Source organism: Mustelus asterias, chromosome 15 (genome assembly GCF_964213995.1).
Source record: "Mustelus asterias chromosome 15, sMusAst1.hap1.1, whole genome shotgun sequence".
In the NCBI taxonomy this organism is placed as follows: domain Eukaryota; kingdom Metazoa; phylum Chordata; class Chondrichthyes; order Carcharhiniformes; family Triakidae; genus Mustelus; species Mustelus asterias.
This window is the reverse complement of record NC_135815.1, coordinates 28,190,984-28,208,611: the sequence shown is the minus strand read 5'-3', so window position 1 is coordinate 28,208,611 and position 17,628 is coordinate 28,190,984. Positions and strand designations below refer to the sequence as shown.

At 42.1% G+C, this 17,628-nt stretch overlaps 1 protein-coding gene across 3 annotated transcripts in view; it reads right to left on the bottom strand.

The window, feature by feature from the left end:
• epas1b (endothelial PAS domain protein 1b) overlaps positions 1 to 16,538 on the bottom strand; it is a 143,832-nt gene extending 127,294 nt beyond the window's left edge. For 2 of the 3 annotated variants that reach the window (XM_078229683.1, XM_078229685.1), the window contains exon 1: positions 16,117 to 16,538. In XM_078229683.1, coding sequence (XP_078085809.1) covers positions 16,117 to 16,142 — 26 coding nt within the window. In that variant the 5' untranslated portion in view covers positions 16,143 to 16,538. The remainder of the gene's footprint in view (positions 1 to 16,116) is intronic. The other variant, XM_078229684.1, reaches the window with a different exon arrangement.
• Between the last annotated feature and the right edge of the window lie 1,090 nt (positions 16,539 to 17,628).

Sequence of the window (17,628 nt, the reverse complement as noted above, 5' to 3'; positions counted from 1 at the left end):
GCGTCCTAACTGAGGCCAGTTATGGGACCTTCTATCCAAATAGCTTAATGTTGGAATGCATTTATTCATCAAATCTCTGAGGGAGTCACTAACAAACAGGAAACAAGCTATATAATGCAAAGCTTTATTGTCATCACTCATTATGACCTGACATCATCATTATTAATTACAATTCGATTGCGTAAGGGAGATATTTTTAAAATTCACCATAATGAAACATTTTATAATGAAGCGTCATTTCCTTGGCAGGAGACAGATGTATCTGTGCAGTTATCCACTTTTACACCAAAATAATTATCGTAGAAATTATCCTTACTGTCACATTGACCAAACTACAGAACAGAAAGAGGCCCACTGTGTATGCACCGGCCGTCAAGCACCTATCCATTTTAATCCCATTTTCCAGCACTTGGCCCATACACTTGTATGCTAGGGCATTCCAAGTGCTCATCTAAATGCTTCTTAAATGTTGTGAGGATGGCCTGGAAAATGCATAATCTCATCTCGATTTCCTCTTCTTGGTTGCTTCATGTTACATCACCCTTCCTAAATATCAGAATTGAATCAGCCATTGAATGGAATTAAACGTGGCTATCTCAGCATTGTTTATGGTGGATCGAGGTGTATAATTACTAGAGGACCAGCCCTGATCATATTGAATGGTGCGGAGCAGGCTTGAAGGGCCGAATGGTCCACTCCTGCTTCTATTTTCTTCGTTTCTATGATTATATTGAATGGCGGGCAGGTTGAAATGGCCAAATGGCCTACTCCTAATCCTAGTTTCTATCACAACTGAAATGATAAGTTCGTGCACAGGAAATCATTTTTACTAATTCATGTTTTTTAGGATATATTGATGCTGCGTTAACTATGTGTAACAGAACAGTAACTGGAAAGTTTGAATTTAAGCCATTGAAAAAGATTTGTACAAATGAAGACAATTCAGGGTTCTCTACAACTGTAGTGGTTTACAAATAGAAATAACGAATATCAGGATTTAGGCTCTGGTTCCACTCTGCATGCTCTCCTCTCCAGGTAAGCTCCTGCAGCCTGTACTGTTTTACGCATAGTATGTGGAGCCATCAACAAATATAACACCTTGATATCAGCAGCAATTCAATCAATGGTTTTTAGGATCATAGAATCATAGAATCCAACAGTACAGAAGGAGGTCATTTGGCCCAGCGAGTCTGCACTGACCACAACCCCACCCAGGCCCTATCCACATAACCCCATGCACTTAACCTAGCTAGTCTTCCTGACAGTAAGGGGCAATTTAGCATGGCCAATCCACTCAACCTGCACATCTTTGAACTATGGGAGGAAACCGGAGCACCCGGAGACACGCAGACACGGAGAGAATGTGCAGACTCCGCACAAAGAGTGACCCAAGACGGGAAATGAACCTGGGTCCCTGGCGCTGTGAGACAGTGGTGCTAACCACTGTGCCACCCCAATAAAAGCAAAATAACGTGGATACTAGAAATCAGAAATAAAAACAGAAAGTGCTGGAAATACTCAGCAGGTCTGTGGAGAAAGAAACAGTGGAATGGTGCGAGTTGAACACAGCTTTTGATAAAGATTGATGGAGGGCAGAAATGTAATGGGTCATATGCTGTCAAAAAGGGGAGGTGAGGAAGAACAAAAAGGAAGGTCAGAGATAGAATAGAGGGTGGGCGAGGAGTCAAAGCAAAGGGGCTGGTAATGATTGTGGTAAAGAGATAAAGCATTTGTCCAGAGCGTATGGTGAGGATCATGCAGTTAGATACCAATTGTTACTGTAATAAAAAAAATACACAGCACTTTTCTTTTCCTTCAGCTGCTCATATTTGCACTGTAATGTTTAATAATGCATGGGATACTCATCCTCGAATCAACAGGTAATCATGATGATGCAATTGCTCATTCATTTTCCTGATCTTGACTTCTCAGCTTGTTGGGGAGGATATTTCCCCATGCTCATGGAGGCAAGAGGGTCTGCAAGTTTAGAGAAAATGTCTGTGGACAGATATCCTGACAAGCTCCCTCTTCCTCCCCTGTTTCCCAGGGGTGGGTTGAATGCACTGGCAGTCACTTGCCCGACAGTGGGCGTAAAGTCAATTGTAACTGTTAAGGTGCTAATTTAGGGGGATTTCTTCAACCTGACAAGTAGGAGCGGACAAGAGAAAAGTGGGAGGATTTCCTCAGTGAAACTGGCAAGCAACTTCTCCTGTGCTGAGAATGGGTATTCTTTCTGAGTACTGAGTGCTACATGTATTTAAAAGGGTAGGTGAACTTGCACACCAGTAAATTGCACTACTCCTCACTCGTTGAACTTTCCTCAGAAGCCTTGGCTAACGTTAGAATACTGTTTTTCTTAGACCCGAGATTCCTAAAGCCACAAACATGTTGCTAGAATAATCCACCAAACAGCAATTCAGATCTCAAATGTGCACATCTTTAGGTGGAAATTATGCAAGACAATCAGGATTCCTTTGTCAGGAGCAGCAGCTCAAATTAAGTTTGAAAATAGCATCTCCACAATGAATTTTTAAAGAGCTATGAAGATGGACACATTGAGAATACTACAATTAATAACCCTTCTCTTTTGCATTTCATGATTCTAAACTCACATTGTGCCCTGATGCTAGGAGCATGGGTATAACCCTTAGCTTATATTGGGGATAAATATTTAATGCATCACTTTCATGTCCAGATAGGATATACACTTACATTGTTTTTCTCCAAACCATTTTCTCTCCTCCTCAACTATGAATCAGGAGTCTGTTGCTTCAAATTTGAGACCAATTAGCTCTCATAATAACTCTTAATTACAAACTACATTTATCTTTGGTCCGATTTCAGAACAGTTCCAAATCGAAAGGAGCACGACAGGTCAATAAGCCAACTGGGATCCTGCGCTTTTTAAATAGAGGCATAGAGCACAAAGCCAGGAAGTTATTTTAACATTTATCAATTGCTGGTTAGGCCTCAGCTAGATATTGTGTCCACTCTGGGCACCACACATTTGGAAGGATGTCCATGCCTTGGAGGGGCTGCAGAGGAGATTTCCTGGAACCCTACCAGTGATGGGAGACATTCATGTTGTGGCAATCTCGAAAAGCTAGAATTTGATTTGCTTTGATTTATTATTGTCACGTATATTAGTATACAGTGAAAAGTATGTTTCTCGCCCGCTATACAGACTTAATCTGAGCTGCTGCTCCTAACAAAGGAATATTAATCATCTAGCACAACTTCCACCTACAGCACATAGAGAAGGAAAGGAGAGAGTGCAGAATGTAGTGTTACAGTCATAGTGGGTGTAGAGAAAGGTCAACTGTCACTGTCTGTTTGGAGTTTGCACATTCTCCTCGTGTCTGCGTGGGTTTTCTCCGGGTGCTCCGGTTTCCTCCCACAGTCCAAAGATGTGCGGGTTAGGTTGATTGGCCAGGTTAAAAATTGCCCCTTAGAGTCCTGGGATGTGTAGGTTAGAGGGATTAGCGGGTAAATATGTGGGGGTAGGGCCTGGGTGGGATTGTGGTCGGTGCAGACTCGATGGGCCGAATGGCCTCCTTCTGCACTGTAGGGTTTCTATGATTTCTATGATTAATATGAGGTCGGTCCATTCAAAAGTCTGATGGCAGCAGGGAAGAAGCTGTTCTTCAATCGGTTGGTACGTGACCTCAGACTTTTGTATCTTCGTTACGGCAGAGAGGGAAAAGGGGAAATTAAATGGAAATGTTTAAAATTATGATGGGTTTTGATAGAGTAGATAGGGGGAAACTATTTACACTAACAAGAGGGCCAGGAATCCGAGAACTCGGATTTCATCCAACCAGCAAAAGCACTGGGGGACTAAGGAGACTTGTTTTTACGGAGTGTCTTTTTATGATCTGGAATGCACTGACTGAACGGATAGTTTCAATATTAACTTTCAAAAAGGAATTGGATAAGTACTTGGAAAAAGAAACATTTCCAGGATTATGTGAAAGAGCAGAGGAGCAGAATTAACTGAGTGGCTCTTACAAAGAGCTGGCAGGAGCACAATGGCCCGAATGGCCTCTGTACGGGTTGATGAAAATAGCAAAACTATCTAATTGATAAACCCATTGTTGAAATTGCAAATTTACCATCATATAGCAACTTGTTTCGGGCTCAATAACTATATAATGCTGCAGCTTTATGTAGCATTTTTAACATTAAAACATTTTAAAAGGTGGTTCACCAGGGGTGTGAAGAAATAGGAAAATGAAGGGAATCCCAGCAGGGGTGGAGTAAAACTTGGTTGATCAGGTGAGTTGTAAGGAGATAGGTAAAAAGAGAGGCAGGTTTAGAAAGAGAATCCAAAAATGTGGGAATAGACACCCAAAAATAGAGCTGAGAAGAAAAAGAGTTAAAAAGAGGTACAGTTCAGAACAGGCTGAAGTCAGTGACAGAGAAAATTTGAGGTGGAGGTCAAGGCTGGAGAACATGATGGGAAGGGATTTAGAAACAGACAAATTTGTCAAATTTGAGATGCTGGGGTTTGTGTAGGAGGTGACGGGCAAGTAGGGCAGGATGCAAGCATCCAGATTGTGAATGGGTTGGAGTTTCCCAATGGTTGAGAAGAGCGTTGGAACAATCAATTCTGGAGATGTCAAAGGGTTTGAGCGGCATTTGGGCTGAGGCAGGGGTGGAGGATTGAGGTGACCAATGTTACACAAATGAAAGTCGGTGAGCTTGGTGATCAAAGGATGAGGGATCAGAAAGTCAGTTCAAGGTTGAACAGGATACCGAGATTGTAGCCTGGTCTGGTTCAGCCTGAGATGTTGGCTGGGAAGGGGGATGGAACCAGAAGCAAAGGAATGGAGCTTTGCTCTGAGCTAAAGATGATGGCTTTCAATCTTCTCCATGTTCAACTGGAGAAAGCAAAAACATGCAAGACTGAATATCTATGAGACAGTCTGACAGCACAAAAGTAGTAGAAGGGTCAAGTGATACAATCACAATGTAGTTCTCACTTTGCTTTGCGGTGCTATGTGCTAAAGTTGTGGGTGGGGAGGGGTAACCCAATCTGGGCTAAGACACACCTCTACCCAAATGAGTGTGACACTATTAGTCAGAATTAATTTCTGTTGATGCAGTAGCAGGTAATATGCTGGCAATACAAACTTGGAATCATGTTATCTATTTCTGCAGCAAGTTATTACTTATTATTAAATAATGCAAACTAATTGAAATTGAATTTCTGTTTCAGTACAGTGGTTTTGGAAAATAATTATTCTTTGAATAATAAGTGGCAAAAGCCACAGTCAAGTCAAGTCCTACAAAGCTTATTTATTTTTTATCAGCTCACCTAACATTTGGCTTGGATCAAACCCAAAGTATAAAAAGATGTGATTGATGTACCCAATGACATTTACTTCAACAAAGATGTTAACCAAATAAAAAAAAATATTGGTTTTGAAACGTAAAGCGGTTCATTTAAAAGTAGAGGAAAATATCTCCGCTCAGTCAATGGTTAAAAATTCTCTCTTTTTTATGAAAAACAACATTCCAAATCTAATGTTTATAACATACCGAGGCTCAAAATGACATTAATCAACAAGGGAAAAAATAATGACGCTTGGGGAAATTGAACAAGACCTGCCCAATTCTTTACTTCTATCTTACAACACACAATGAAATCCAATGCAAAAAGCTGCAGGAATTAGATACCAATCTTTTCTATCCAGAGGCTTGAATAATTAAACAGTGGTAGGCTCCCGAATATTGTTGTCTAGATCCTTTGATGGGAACACCCTAAACATTCTGCAAATCAAAGAAAAATGCTGACTTCATGCATATATATTTAAAACCAAAAGAGGATAGGTCACAATCAGGGCATGTCTTTCATTGAAGATTCAACATAAAAATTCAATCAAACCAACTTTGCTTCTTGTCTAACAGAATATCTGATTAGTTTTTGCAGAAGTGAATGTGCAGCTTTTGTTGCGTCATGCAGCAGCTACTGCAATCATGTAATTAGGCTTCAACTCACAAATCATTTTCTATGTTTCTTTTATTTAAGTTGAATGCTAGGCCATAATTTGCTCTCAAACTAATGGTAACCAAGTGGTTCTCACCGTTATCCAGTCACAACTGTAACTACAACTTCGGCTGAGCATAGATGTGCAGTTTAACTCAACAATCCAGCAATTGCCATTCAAGTTGCATTGCTCTACCATTATCTTCACTAAAACGACACCTCGCTGTCTGCCTCACCATTGAACAGCATGCACAAAATGCCTCAGTAAGTTAAGCCCAAGTACCCTGTGATTATTTTTTATTAATTCATGGGATTTGGATGTTACTGTCTAGACCAGCATTTATTTCCTCCATCCCGAATTGCCCTCGAGAAGTGGGTGGTAAGCAGCTTTCTTGCACCACTAATCGATGTAGTAAGGGTGCTTCCACAGAACTGTTACATAGGAAGCATTAGGATATTAATCCAGTGACATTGAAGGTACGGCGTGTGACTTGGTGCTCCCATGTCCCTTATGCCCTTAACCTTCTAGGTGGCGGAGCTTCTGCCCTTAACCTTCTAGGTGGTAGAGCTCTCAAGTTTGGGGAGTGTTGTTGAAGAAATTACAGAGTAAGTGTTAATTACTCCCAATCAATCTCTCTGGCACTGTAAAATAACTATTAAAATAGTAAAATATGGAGTCTCATTTCTTTATTTTAATTATTGGACAACTTTAAAAATGGACAACTGAAAATAAGTATTTAGAAACATAGGAATTAAGAGCAGAAGAGGCCCTTTGTGCCTGCTTCGCCATTCAATCAGATCATGGCTGATCTCTCCCTGGTCTCAAATCCACCTCCCCACCTGTTCCCCATATCTCCTTATCCCTTTTTTCTGTTAGAAATGTACCTATCTCCTTCATTTGTGTCTAATTAATAAACGGAAACAATGGAATAAGTCATCCACTGTGATGAGCGCTTGTAAATACACTGTATAAAAATGTAGACTGCATTGGGATACTTTTGAAATTGTATAATGTTTGAAATTATACTTGAAACTTGCACATCTGATGTGCTGCGTATAATTTTACCAAGATGTAAATTTGAATTTTAAAAAATATCTCGTGTTAACTGCAACATTTTTACTTTCTCTTTTTTTCTCCCTCTTAATCCAATCCCTTTTCCCTCTATTTCTCTCCCTGTACCTGATTTGACATTGAATTCACCCATTCTAATTGATACTTTCTTTTCAACCCTTGCACTGTTAACTTCACAGTCCTTAATCTGATTGGTTCACACAGGTCCCAGGCACCCTGTTTTCCTTGTTGCAGCATTATCAGCTTGCATTTTCAACAACTTCCTCATTCAAAATTTTAAAAAATTTATGGCCCATGATATATTAATTGAGATATTCTCTTGTCAGAACTATGATGCAGATATAGGTAAATCTGCACGTTGGCTCTCCTACTTTCAGCAAACTAATTTAGTTTTGTCTACTTACTCAGACATTATATGAACAAAGTCGCCATAGCCCCAGATAACCATGGGCTGCTCCCCTCCTTGAGAGGGAGAGCTGACTGGTGGTGATCTAACCTGACGGCCACTGCACCTCAGGCGAGGGGCAAGTTTGAGAAGGCTGGCCTTAGTGAACAACCTCAGCCAGTACAGGAATTGAACCCATGCTTTTGGCGTCACCCTGCATCACAAATCAGCTGTCCAGCCAAGTGAGCTAAACTGACCCCCATCATTATGAGTAGGATCCTACTTAAACCATACTTACCCGCCTCTAATCGCCAATTCCTTTCTCTCTCTGCCAAGACCTGTCATTGTCCTTCCATTTTAACATATGGTCATTTCTCCACTGCCATTTTTATTATGCAGCATTAGAAGTAAAGTTCATTGCTCCATCAAACACTCTGATTTATTATTTCCAGGACTTCACTACTGAGCAACCCTCCTTACCTCCCCCAATCATCCCTTTTCCCCATATCTACATGCAATGAAAACACTATTTGTCACCTATCATAAACTTCATATCTTACCCTATTTCCTCACTTCGTATTTTAAAAAATCAATTTGAATTAACAATAGCTTGCTTTTCAATTCAGTTATAAATGATTACTCACTTTTTTAAAACCAAGAAAATGGTCAGATTATTACTTATCTTACTAATAATGACTAAGGTTACATTTTCCAGCTCAATTTTTAATCTTTACTCTTAATGTTAGCTGTAACCTGTGTATTCCACTGGTGGAAGTGTGACAAGTCTATTGGTAAAATCTACCACAGGAATGTACCATTTGGGTCCATAATCACGTGAGCAGGGAAATCAACTGAGGTTGACAACACTGAGTGTGCCGTTATTGTTTGGCAAGGTGGATTTTCAAGTGGTAACACTTGTTAACTTCACCATAGTGCAGGGAACAGCCACTCTATAAGCATTCTAGCCTTATATTTAGATCTCAAAATATATTTTTCCTGATACTTCTGAGGTATTACTTTCAAGGCCTTTAGCCAATTCTACCCGTATGAACCTAAGAGGTGAATGCCATTGAGCTATTTCATTATTAAGACATCCCAGCCAAAGACAATCCTGTTGTCATCCAAGGGCATTTTGCATAAGGAGTCGATAGCACTATGAATGATTTATCCATCGCTTTCTTTCAAATGTTAACCAAACTGTTGTACATTTCCTGCCTGCTCTGGGTTTGTTTCAGAGATGTCCAACATTTGTGGTGTTTCATTTTAGCTGTACAATTACATTTCCTGTCTGGCACAGTATATTTCTGTGTCACACTTTGGACGTCATTCTGTTTGCTAGCAAGAATCAATCATTCCTCACTCTGTCTAAATATCTCAGGCAGAGATTTGCAGAACACAAGGGGCTCACAGCTGCCAACACTCCCATTGTCATATAATTTGTCCCACGTTCATAGGTTTAAGGCACCAACAACATTGCATTTCCAGCTGCCTTATAATAATAAAAACAGAAGTCTAACATAGCATGCTCCCAGATCTCTTCCTCTTCTTCAACCCTCCCCAAACAGGAGATATCCTGGGAATACATTTGTTACAGTCGGCAATGACAAATACTTGGAACCACATTTTAGACAACTTCTTCTGAATGAGTCAGTCAGCTGAGTATAATGCTTAAGATAAAATTTACTGCAAGATAATTTTATGAAAATTAAGTTTGCTTTTATACTTTATTGACTCAGTAAACATAAGTAAAAGCAAAAATATCAGATGATCTTGCTTAAGGAGGAAGGATTGCTTTTGAGACTTTATAGCCACATCACGATGTGTTCAGAAAGATTTCTTCCCATCAGTACAACTATGACCACTGCCACTGCTAAACTCCATTCCGTCAGCTCAGCAGTAACAATGGGATCATATGACTCCATTGTCAATGGTTCTGATCTAGCCTGGCTACTTGAATCACCTGTATCACTTTCTATGAGCATTTTTTGCAACGTTGCAAATGTGCTCAAAACCAAAAAACAACCAAAGGAAATCTACACCCTACATAGGTTTTAAATAAAACTCCACCCTACAAATACAAACTTACCCAAGGTTCGAGCAGCTGTAGCTTGTCCCACACTTGTATTAGTTTTGTTAAGAATCAAGAAAGCCTCAAACGCAATCCTGATCTGCAAATTCCTCCAGCTCCACCTAACAAATACAAACTTACCCAAGATTCTGGCTGCTAAACCCTGTCCCGCACTTGTATTGGTTTTGATCAGAATCAAATAGGCCTCAAACTCAATCCTGGTCTGCAAATCTCTCCATAATCATGCTCCACCTTAGCTCTGTGATTCCACAAGACCATAAGATATAGGAGCAGAATTAGGCCATTTGGCCCATCGAGTCTGCTCTTCCATTCAATCATGGCTGATAAGTTTCTCAATCCCATTTTCCCATCTTTTCCCCATAACCTTTGATCCCCTTACCAATCAAGAACCTATCTATCTCTACTCTCTTCAGCCCTGTGTGCCAAGATGGGCCCATTGATCTTCAAACACTGGCCTCCTTTATATCATTTCTCCCTCTAGCTGTTCTTCTGTTGGGCTCATGGCACTTAGATATCCTGACCCCCTCCTGGGTTATCTCCATAAACCTAGTTGCTTCTTTCTGCTTGAAGAGCCTCTGTGGTATCTGCCTCTTCTTTTTTGTCTTTGGTCGCCATTCCTAATTCTTTAGGCCTTTGCTCAACCATTGTTTTTTTTTCATTTGCCATGTAAAGCACCATGAGTCATTTCACTAATTTAATGCCCCTAATGCAAGTCAAGTTAGTGTTTAATTTATCAACGTACCAAGAGGCAAGCTTGTAAATGAGTAAAACATTTCAAATGTGTGTTGAAATGTCAAGTTAAAACGTATGACTGCAGAAGTATTTCTGATAAAAGAGGAAAGTTGGCTGTATAGAATTTTTTTCATTCATGGGATGTGGGCATCGCTGGCTGGGCCAGCATTTATTGCCCATCCCTAATTGCCCTTCAACTGCATGGCTTGATAGATCATTTCAGTGAGAATTTAAGAGTAAACCACATTGCCGTGGGTCTGGAGTCACATGTAGGCCAGACCAGGTAAGACCAGGTTTCTTCCCTAAAGGACAATAGTGTTTTTTTAAAGACAATCAACAATGGTTTCAGAATTATTAGAATTTTAATTCCAATTTTTTTACTGAATTCAAATTTCACCAGCTGCAGTGGGTTTCAAACCCAGGTCCGCTGGGTTTTTTTGGATTACTCGTCCAATAACAATACCATTAGCCGCCATCCCCCACAATATCAAACACATAATTTGATGGTAACATTAGAAAGCAGAATTGGTGAAATATAATCACACTCTGCTTCTACACTATGTTCGATCTAGCCTCCATTTCCAATGTTTGTTTCAGTCCTTGTCTCAATACAATTCAAGAAGGAAAACACTGAAAATAATTCAGATATTTTACTAAAATTTAAGACATTTTGTTGAGGCTATTAACCCCAAAATATCACTCTGCTTTGGGATCAACACACTGAAGTTGTTAGCACAGTATTGTTCACATCTCCTTGAAATATATACCCATTTGATCAATGTCTAATATTTTAAAATGCCTACATTAGCCTGGTGAACTAATAATGGGATCCTATAGAATGCAAAGAAGAAGGTACTACTTGTACATCTTTGTACATACTTTGTCATCTGCTCAGGATATCTGAAAGTGCTTCACAATCAAAGAAAAATTTCTGCAGTCATATTTTACTTCGCTGATCTTTCCCTCCTCCTTGCACACACCTGCAGATGTCAGGTTCCTTATTTTCTTTCCTGTTTACGGATACAGTTCACTTTTTCTATAATATACAGGGAATCTCTGCAAAGATGGGAAGATAAAATGTGCATAATTCAAAGTAAATTCACTCGGCCCTGCAGTGCATGTTGCTCAAAGCGAGGACAGTTATCTGGAGTTACAGCAACAAGCAAAATGTACCTCGGGAGGCTCAATGATTAGCATTGCTACTTCACAGCGCCAGGGACCTGGGTTCAATTCCAGCCCTGGGTGACTGTGTGGAGTTTGCATTTTCTCCCCTTGTTTGCAGGTGCTCCAGTTTCCTCCAACACAGGTTAGGTTGATTGACCATGCTAAATTGCCCTTTAGTGACCCAAGGTGTGTAGGTCAGGGGGATTAACGGAGCAAATATGTGGGGTTATGGGTATAGGGCATAGGTAGGATGCTCTGTCAGACAGTCCTGCAGACTCGATGGGCTGAATGGCCTCCTTCTGGACTGTCGGTATACTATGATTCTATGACTCCTGCTTGCTCTGAATTCAGTTCAGGTTCAGTGAATTGACGCTTTTAATTTACGAAATAGCAGGCAACAACGTATTTGTTCCTTCCTTATGAAACCGATACCACACTCAGTATTTATGTGACGTACACAGGTGTGTTATTTATGAGTTTGAGATTTTAAACGTGGGAATATCACAAAACATTTGTCTAAGACCTTTCAGGACAGAGAACTCGCCAGGAGCCCAGCCTAACACCAGTCTACGCTCCTTGGCTGTATCTTAATGCCCTCTGGAGTGGCTAAGAAGCCAGCCGTTGTAGTGGAAAACTTTGGATATGCAATAAAATCAGCCTTGACAGTACCAGCCAGATCCCAAAAAAACATACTTTTTAAATAACTGCAATATTTTAATTCTGTTTCCCAAATAGAGCTTTATTAACGCGTTTACTAAACAGAAACATTGGTCAATGTCAGCTTTCAGATAAAGCTCGGCACAACATCGTGGGCCGAAGGGCCTGTTCTGTGCTGTACTGTTCTAATTTGAACACAACGATATATTTATTCTTGGGCAGAAAATAGGTATAATTTACAGATATTACATACATTATACCCATTTAGTCCATGCAGTTTGTCATAATAACGTGTGTAATATTTCCACTGTAACACATATAAAAGAGTGACAAAGCAGGAATAACTTCAGACTAAATTTTACCCCTTTTCGCCGTTCCTCAAAGCCGCTTGTTTTTTTTAAAATTTTAGGATTCCAATGCATCGTTTTATTTTTAAACACACATTTAAATAACGCACCCGCCTTTTTGTGTTATTGAGATAAGAAGCCGTATCTTGTGCTGAGTGACTGTCACACATTTACTGCCCCGTTGCTTGAAATCTCACCCATTGGTAAACATGTTTTTCACATGTTTTTTTTTAGAAAATCATCATGAGTCTGTTTAGGAATGGCGCGACACGCATCTCGTGTTTAAAGCTTGCAGGTTGAGCTATCTGAGCTACCCTTTCAGACTATTATTTGAACAAGAATATTGAGAAAGAATCAATCAATCGAACTGATTGGAAAATCGCGTCCTTCCGAGGTGTAATCAGACCAGTTTGGAGTATTTTCGAGCGTGATTATGCAGCTCACTCCAGGGGTTACTCACAATGGATAGCTGTCCCTGACTGTGTGTAGGTATCTATTGCAAACATGTCTTTCTGAACATTCGTACACATGCACGTTTGATAGCCGATTAAGTAAGTCGGTGGTACGCAGTAACATTGTCCAGTCAAATGTAGTTGCCCCAACCCGAACCCTCGCATGGGGGTGCCCGCAAGACCAACAGCACCCCTCTATATTACCTGCCCCTCCATGCACAGCAGTTCAGTAAACAGAAGATGGAGGGTGGGAATTGTGAAGTTTGTTCTATCCGCGAGAGTGAAACATTGGAAACATTGTTTTAAACCCATTCTGGGCGTTGCAAAATGTACCTTTTGGTAAATCAAAAGCAGAAAGGTGGCGATATGACTAACCACTGTTGGAAAATGAACAAACTGCCTCCCGGTTCCATGCCAGGAGAGATTTTTCATACAAATTAAACTATTTCCCTCATCGATTTTTAAAACGGAGATTAGTTACTTTTATTTCACTGGAAGGGGATGTTCCTGGCGCAGGTTTATTGAAGGCTAGGGACGGTTTGGAGAGAAAGTGAAATTAAATATCTCAAGAAAATGTGGCAATTTATGGCTGGTATATTTATCTTTTTTTTTATTGTTGACCTCGGAGTGGACGTTTGCAGTGCACTCCGCTGTTGGGTCGGGAGCATCAGCATTAAAGAGACACACTCAATTCGATAGAGTTTGAGGGGACACCACTCGGTAAGAGTGGAACTCGTAGCGCAGCCGACACGGGGACTGAACCCATGCCATTGAGTGTCGATCTGCATCACTCGCTCAGCTGAGCTAACCGGCCACAATTACAACAATCGCCCCATCACTCATGCCAGCGTTGTAACGTGTTGAAACTTGCACCCAACAACTGGTCTTTGAGCGCAAACTGCAAGTTTGGTCCTTGCGGCCATGAAAGAGACACAACATTAACCACCTGCTGGCGGAGAGACTGAAAAGAAAAGCGGTTATCGCGCATAAAGGATAGCTTGCTCGAAAGTCAAAGCCCCTTCATAGTGTCAGAAGGGTTCTAAATTAGCTCAAGAAGTGAGGTTTTTCCTATGTGAAAGCCCGTGAGGGGTTCTTTCAAGTTAATCAGGGCCAACAGCTCGGAATAAAAGCCCCCAGCAACGGCCCCAAAAGCAACCTCCCCCCCCCCCCCCCTTGAAATAAAGGTTAAAATGAGACGGGTTCCCTTGTCTGCGAATAGCGAACCCAATGTGAAGGATGGGGAGGATGAGACGGGCGAGCAGCTCTCTTTACCGTTTTCCGGTTCACACGCAAAATGTTACAGTTGCTGTGAAATAAATAGAAGCTCTTTGCTAAACAAAAAGTTTCCCTGTATATCTGCGTGTAAGTTAGTAAACACCAGCAGCACCCCGTCAACAACAGAAATACGCGGACGGGTGTGTGTGTGTGTGTGTGTGTGCGTGCCTTTTGGTTAATATTTGATCCATATTGGCATCACACGGACCAAGATGCCCAATATCGCAGTCCGCCCGAGTGCCAGCTTGCCATTTAAACTCGCCAGTCCGTCAGGTATACCTAACGTTGCGAATGTTCCAATTCCTACTTTGAATTGCGCCTTTAAATTGTCATGAATCACTCGGTATGGTCCGGCCAAAAAAACACATTCTAGGATAAGGTTTCTGTCAATCTTAAAGCAAAACTTTTCTTGAACAGGGGGTTCTCATTCCTACCCCCCACCCCCCCCCCCGACAGAACATCCTAATACAAGACTATCGCATATTGACAGTTATTGAAAAAAAAACAGAAAGACTAATCTGCTTTACCTTAACTGTTTAATAATTTCTGATTCGCTGTTCGCTCTAACCCCAATGACAAAATTGTTGTTGAAATCACTGTCGTATTTTAGGAGGAGTGGGGGGGGGGGGGGGGTGGTGGTTGCCACTTTCTTAACTTGTCAGCTCTTCACTATCTCCGGGACTCCAGCTCGGCCGGGCCAAACGACCCCAGCGCACAATCAGTCCCCAACAAATCATTCTCTTCTCTCAGACACAACCCACAACCTCCCCATGTCGAGGGCAGTCGGTTCAATGCCCACCACTCGGAATGATACGACCTGTTTATGCTTCTAACCTCCCTCGCCACCAACATAAAGCAAAACAAATGTTTTAAAGAAAAAAGCTCATAACATCAGACAGATACATCTTCAGCTCTTGAGTGCTTTTCACTCCCGTTCTCATCTTTGAAGTGGCAACTTTGAGCATAAACCCCTCCCGCTCCCACCACCTATAGCGAGTTATCTGGTGCGCCTGGTTCTTCAGCTCGGGCTGGTCAGATCCAAGTCCCAGCTGACTTCTAGCCACTTTTACAGACGAGAGCAACAGCCATTTGCCCGTCCCGACTAGTTTCCAAAGAGAAATATGTGTGTTTGGTTTTCTTTTCGCAAATAATAACGCGCCGCTACGTTGCGGGAGCCCTGCTTGGATAAATCCCACACAGGTCTCTCCCCTCTCTCACAGAGGCAAAGCGAAGGAGAAGGGGAGCTGGGGAAAGGGGGAGGGCTGAAGGTAGAATGGTCGCAGACCAGCTGCACTGCTGATATAAATTTGCGGCAAACAAGAATTAAAAATAAAATAAAACTTCACTCTTTTGGTTAGTCAGAGCTCTCCACCAGGACGACCCCCCCACACTTTTGCCACCTTGATTTAACCCGCGGGTCAGGCCTGACCAGCCTGTCAAACGCCGAGCCTGAGTCAAACACAGCAAACATAGCAGACAGGTGAAAAGGGGGGGGGGGGGGACAACAAGTCAATACATTCACCATTTAAAACAGCCTTTCTGCTTGGTGTGACCGAGCGGACATACTTTCTGCACACCCCCGCCCCGAAGGGGAAAGATGCCCTTGGCCAGGGTTTGAGGGACAAAGTGCCAACCAAACGGGAGCCAGGTAAGCAGCAGCTGACAAGCAGCCAGAGACAGACAGCTGGCAGCAGCCGACCGACTCAACCCGCCGACTAAATCAAAAACAATCACAAGAAGTGTTATTATTATTTATTCTATTCTCATCTGTGTGTGTGTGTGTGTGTGAGAGAGAGTGTGTGTGTGTGGGGTGGAGGGGAGGGGGGGGGGGCGGTAAGTCCAATCCCTCAGAGTTAAATACACAACAAACTTCATTTTAATTTAAACAACCTCCCCCTCATCAGAAAACGAGTGGCTAATTTTCCTCAGAGAAAAATTTAATTCCATTCCTTACCTTTTCTTTTCCTTCTCTGCTGTCATGGTTTTGGACGTTTTATAGAATAGAAGGAAAACACGAACAGAAGTGCTGTTGACAAATCGAAGTTCAATTTTTCAGTGCGATATGGATGGAAAAAATCATAATTTTTCTTTTTCTCTCTCTCCTTGACTTTCTCCCCTTTTAGCCGGCGAACTTTTTTTCTCTCTCTTCCCCCCCCTTTGCTTGTCAGTCTCTCTCTCTCTCTTATCTCTTCGTATTTGTGTGTGTGTGTGTTTTTAAAAAAAAGTGTTCAGTTGGATCAATTGGTTGCGGTCATGAAGAAACCCGGAAACGAGAGGCGACCATACAGTCTCAGGAACACTGCTGAGGATTGTACAGCCACTTCGAGGCGAAGACCAATTATAAAGAGGACAGGCACGAGAAAAAGTTTCGCTCTTAACTTCCACTTGGGCGGGAGGTTCAATCTTGGGCTGAGGCGTGGTTTCTCTCTCTCTCTCTCCTGTCCTTCAAGGGCCGGATGACAGGTCTTCGACATGTGATAGGTTGAGGAGAGCGGTGTCCCGCCTTTCCCAACTGGGTCAATCTCTCTCCCGTGCCTCAACCTTTGGCCGCTGCCAATCGGAAGACCAGCCAGGGAGCACCAGTCATAATTACATAACAACTTTTTTTTTACACGCGTATAAAAATGTTCTTGGCTGATAAGACCAATTTGCTGAAGAAATAACTGGTGACGGCCACATCAGAGGAGGAAACAAAAACCCCTTCAAAACAACTTAGGGCAGAAGGAGGCCATTCGGCCCATCAAGTCTGCACCGACTCTCCCACCCAGGCCCTATCCCCATAACCCCAAGTATTTACCCCGCTAATCTCCACACAGTGGTTAGCACTGCTGCCTCACAGCGGCAGGGACCTGGGTTTCGATTCTCGGCTTGGGTCACTGTATGGAGTTCGCCCATTCTCACCATGTCTGTGTGGGTTTTCTCCGTGTGCTCCAGTTTCCTCCCACAGTCCGAAAGACGTGCTGGTTGGGCGCATTGACCATATTAAATTCTCCCTCAGTGTACCTGAACAGGCGCCGGAGTATGGCAAGAGGGGATTTTCACAGTAACTTCACTGTAGTGTTAATGTAACCCTACTTGTGACTAGTAAGTAAACTTTAACTTTAACCTACGCATCTTGTAGCACTAAGGGACAATCTACCTAACCCACACATCTTTGGAGCACCCGGAGGAAACCCACACAAACAAGAAGAGAACATACAAACTCCATACAGGCAGTCACCCAAGGCTGGAATCGAACCCGGGTCTCTGGCATTGTGAGGCAGCAGTGCCACCGTGCCGCCCTGGTCTTTGGTTTTGCATCTTTGCTGTTGGCAAAGGGAGTTGTCAACTGATGGGGGATTTTGGTCAAAGTGTTTGAAAACACTCATGAACAGAATCCTTTTGGGTGGCATGGTGGCACAATGGTTAGCACTGCTGCCTCACAGCGCGAGAGATCTGGGTTCGAGTCCCAGCTTTGGTGACTGTG